General features: G+C 41.2%; 1 protein-coding gene across 1 annotated transcript in view; it reads left to right on the top strand.

Moving 5' to 3' along the window:
• POLR3B (RNA polymerase III subunit B) overlaps window positions 1-4,728 on the top strand; it is an 83,767-nt gene that overhangs the window by 24,002 nt on the left and 55,037 nt on the right. Inside the window, exons 10-11 of the mRNA XM_018557770.1 lie at window positions 1,839-1,961; window positions 3,047-3,169. Of these exons, the coding sequence (XP_018413272.1) occupies window positions 1,839-1,961; window positions 3,047-3,169 (246 nt within the window). The remainder of the gene's footprint in view (window positions 1-1,838; window positions 1,962-3,046; window positions 3,170-4,728) is intronic.

The raw sequence follows: 4,728 nt of genomic DNA on the forward strand, positions 1-4,728 counted from the left end.
AAACCGAGTTCCGGGTTATGAACCCCCCCCCCCCACCCACTATTTTTACTGCCAAAATATGTTTTCACATGCCTGGAGGTTTAACTTCCAGCACTAAAACTGCTTTAATGGTTTAGACTAGCCCATTATGCTCTGTGCCTTTCCAGATGTCTGCTTTTACACACGTGAGTCTGATCAGAACTGGCAAGTCATTCCAGTGGACGGCACAATATTGACTTTAACAAATATCGGTGTAATAAATGCAGACATGGTACTGGGAGGTGGTTGGGAAAAAGGAACAGGCTTTGACACCTAACAACCAATCACATTGTCGTCCTCATATTTTACAGTGCAGTGAATGTGTCTGCTTTGAGACAATATAAAGGTACGCCCCAGTCAGATTTGAAATTAAAAGTGCAGTTGAAGTTTCCTTTTTCTCTTTGTAGTCCTGTAATGCTGTATATTATGATTTGAAGTAATTCTGTGCTTCCTTCCCTCCAATTACAGTGCTTTTAAAGCTAAATAACAGTCACATCCCTCGTCACAGGTGTGCTCACATAGTTGTAGTCTCCATTCAAACATAGCGGTTTGATAATCAGCGCAGCATGAAAACGTGCACATTTTAACATTCAAGTGGACTCCGCATGTTTGGGGCTACTACTATAGCCTGAACGCGCGGAATCTGCTCAGAATATCGCGCTGGGACTTTTTTGCGCAGTGTGTTTTTGTGCCGTGCAGGTGTGAACAAGGTATATTGGAATATATTTGTTTTTTTATGTTTTGCGCGGTTCCGCTATCGTGCGAATGGAGCCGTATCCTCACACAGCTACCTCCTCATGTACCACTTGCCCCTCCCTTTTAGATTGTAAGCCCTCACGGGCAGGGCCCTCCTTACCATCTTGTCTTGAATTGTATTGTAATGTCTTCCTTATTTTGTAAAGCGCTGCACAAACTGTTGGCGCTATATAAATCTCCTGTATAATAATAATAATGCTGTGGAGCAAGGGAGACGGCAGTCTGACCAGGTCAAGTAAGAATGCTAGTTGAAGCTAGGTAGGATTTTTAAGCAAGTATATAGCATTTAAAAAATAAAATTGCTGCTGACATTTTTAAGTTATTTTTACGGTAAGTTCTGCTATGTGAATGGGAACATGTAACAAACATGAATCAGGTGTTATCCCAATTTATAGGACAAATGTGGAAATATACTGTAAACCTTGAAATGCATACAGGGCACACAGCCTGCCTATTGAGAAATACATGGCAAAATCTTTTTTGGTGTTAGGTTTTTTGGGTCACAGGAGAACTTTTACCAATATACTCCTGTGATCTAAAACTCAGCATATAGCAGGCTTTTGCCTGCTATATGCTCATGGCACAGAGCTGCGCTGCAGCTCAGAAAGATCCCAAGAATATTGTCAATATCCAACCCGCTGTCTGATTTGACAGCTGGCTCTGCCTAGGGAGGGGGGAATCCCTGCAAGGAGTGGTGACTGACCGTCACAGCTCTCTGCAGGGAGTAGATCGTGAACTGAGTGATCAGCAGTATGTGATTGCTCAGGTTTTTTGTACTCGAGTAATGCATGCTGATAGTAGCAGTAGTTATCCTGGGCTGGCCTACAGTTTTTTTTTGCTTGCCACTGTCCAATCCTGCATGCGACAGTATATCCCAAAGTTGAAAGACTTCTGTGTCCCTCAATGGACTCCAAAAAAAAGGATTTTATGGGGAGTATAACATTCCCGTTTTTACTTCCACTCTTTAGCTTTGCTATTTGCATTATCTTACTGAATTTTCTTCTAGTACTATTTGTAGTTTACATTTTCCTCCCATTTCACTAATCATCTTGTTGTTCCTATAGGCTATGGGGGTTGAAAGTGACCAAGAAATCGTCCAGATGATTGGAACGGAGGATCACGTAATGGCAGCTTTTGCGCCCAGCTTGGAGGAATGCCAAAAAGCACAGATCTTCACCCAGATGCAGGTGTGTCCATTATATTTTAAATGATCATTAAAACTTCCAGATTGTTTTTTGGGAATGCTATACAGTAATTGTGGCATGCACCCAAGTTCTTTTGTGTCTGAAAAATAAATAAAAGAATATTCAATACACAACTGAACTGTTGGAATAAAGCCTACAACACAATCATGGCTCTGAGATGGAACCCCAATTACAGTGCTTTCTTGTCGTGCTTAGCACTAAATAAAGTTTTATTGATTTTGATTTTTGTTTTCTCTTTTGAAGTGACGCGGTTGGTTGCAGCCAGAACTGCCCAGGTGGTTTCAGTTACTGAAACATACTAAATCCTTTGTTTCTGCCCTATCAGTGTTGGGTCAATCCTGCTTGTTGGATTTTAGTGCTATACAGGACAGCTGCTAGTTGTACAGGGGAGGACGATGGATTTATTAACCTGGCTGTGTACAGTTCCCACACATACTTTAAGAAAAACTTCAAATGTTTTGTATGTATGTACATACACAACATAAATTGCCAGCATATACTCACTTTTCCTTCACTTTACCCCTCTGCGCCTCCGTTTAGCACTGGAGCCAAAGAAAATACCGATATGTCTGGTTATGGAGAAGCCTTTGTCTAACTCCATGTGATAGCACTGGGCCAGTTGGCATTGTTACATGAAGAGTCCATAGTTCTGTGTAAGAGATGACTTAACATCTAGCTTAGGCAGAACTTCCCTGTTCTGTTATATGGGCCCGCATTGGAGACTATTAGGAGCTGTGCCGACGCTCATTGCCACCATCAGCCAAATCTAGAGCACATACACAGGAAATAGCTGAAAGGTGCCAGTGGAGATCATAAAGACTGGAATGCAAAAAAGGGTAAAAAAGAAATCCGCAGCATTTTCAAAAGAAGAAATAAAAACAAAACATGACAGTTGGTAATGACGCAGTAGTACTTTAGCAAGCTAATGTCCTCATCCAGTTAGGATTTACATCCACTTTAAGATATCAATACTTGGATCTGCAGTGTTGTAGAATTTCCCCTCGTGCATCAAAATCTATTTGTTTCTTTACCAGCGTTAAAGGTTTTTTTTTAATGTTTTATTACAGGCTTTAAAATACATTGGTAATAAGGTGAGGAGACAGAGAATGTGGGGAGGAGGAGGGCCCAAAAAGACCAGAGTGGATGAAGCCCGGGAACTTCTTGCATCTACTATCCTGACTCATGTGCCTGTAAGTAACTTGCTTTCGACAGTGATTGAGATGGGAGAAGGGTTCTCTTGTTTTATTGCATGAACCCAGCGAGGAAAAATGTTTTAATATGTAGTCTGCCAAAGACCCCGTTTTCAATTGTAATTGTACCTGCTCAGGACAAGCCAGGCAGTGGAACAGAGGTGCCTTATTCAATTTGGTTTTGCATGGTAGGAGAGGGGAGAGGTTTGTATTTAGCTACTTTTAACATACTTGTCCTTCCTCAAGGATTGGTTCTGCCCAGAAGGGTTATGACACTTATAGGTGCAGTCTACTGATCTGACATACATGATGATATCTCCTTATTGCAAGTTCTTACTGCCCTGTTCCTTCCTGTGGTGTTTTCCATAATAAACAATAAATTAAGCATAGAGACTTGGGAGAACTTCAGATTTCTGTGGCAAGTGTGTAAGCCTGGGAATTTAATCTGAGATGTCACCATCTGTGGCCTTCCAAAGAAACCAATCATGAGAGAAATATGTGAGCTCCTATTGCTGACATATTTTTTTGAAAATGTTAGTTACTTGGACAAGTGTTCACATCAGGAAGTCGGAACATTTCTGTCTTTATCAGCATGTCTGTTTTGGATCAGAAACCCCAAGGGGCATATTTATGAAGCAGTGAATTTGGCATTCACCAAACATTCACTCCAGGTTAATACCTCAGACACCTGCACTGCTCTGCATTATGTCTCATCTATGTACAGCTGCTGCTCGCACACCGAATATTATAACCGCTCCAGGTAACCCTTGCAGTGGGGCCACCTCCTCACTGCAAGGGTTAACTGCTTGTTATGGTCTAGGGGCCGGCATTCGGAAGATATACTCACTTGATCCTCAGTACCCACAAACTCTTCACTCCCGAAAATGTTGGTTTCTCAGGTGCCTTTTGGGGGACTATTTCTCCTGAACATCACAATGTTCAGTGGTGTGGGCAGCAGAAGATGCAAGTATTTAGTCTTCTCTTTACAGGTAACTGCTTTATTTCCAAGTATGGTTTGGACACGTGGTCAGTTTAATTTTCTACATATGATGAGTTCATTGTTTTATTCAGATGACAATACAGGTGAAACTCGAATAATTAGAATATCGTGCAAAAGTTCATTTATTTCACTAATGCAACTTAAAAGGTGAAGCTAATATATGAGATAGACTCATTACATGCAAAGCAAGATAGTTCAAGGCGTGATTTGTCATAATTGTGGTCATTATGGCTTACAGCTCATGAAAACCCCAAATCCACAATCTCAGAAAATTAGAATATTGTGAAAAGGTGCAATATTCAAGGCTCAGTGTCCCACTCTAATCACTAATTAAGCCATAACACCTGCAAAGGGTTCCTGAGCCTTTAAATGGTCTCTCAGTCTGGTTCAGTAGGAATCACAATCATGGGAAAGACTGCTGACCTGACAGTTGTGCAGAAAACCATCATTGACACCCTCCATAAGGAGGGAAAGCCTCAAAAGGTAATTGCAAAAGAAGTTGGATGTTCCCAAAGTGCTGTATCAAAGCACATTAATAGAAAGTTATGTGGAAGGGAAA

This window comes from Nanorana parkeri, unplaced genomic scaffold (assembly GCF_000935625.1).
Source record: "Nanorana parkeri isolate BGI_ZX_2015 unplaced genomic scaffold, ASM93562v1 scaffold14, whole genome shotgun sequence".
Lineage (NCBI taxonomy): Eukaryota > Metazoa > Chordata > Amphibia > Anura > Dicroglossidae > Nanorana > Nanorana parkeri.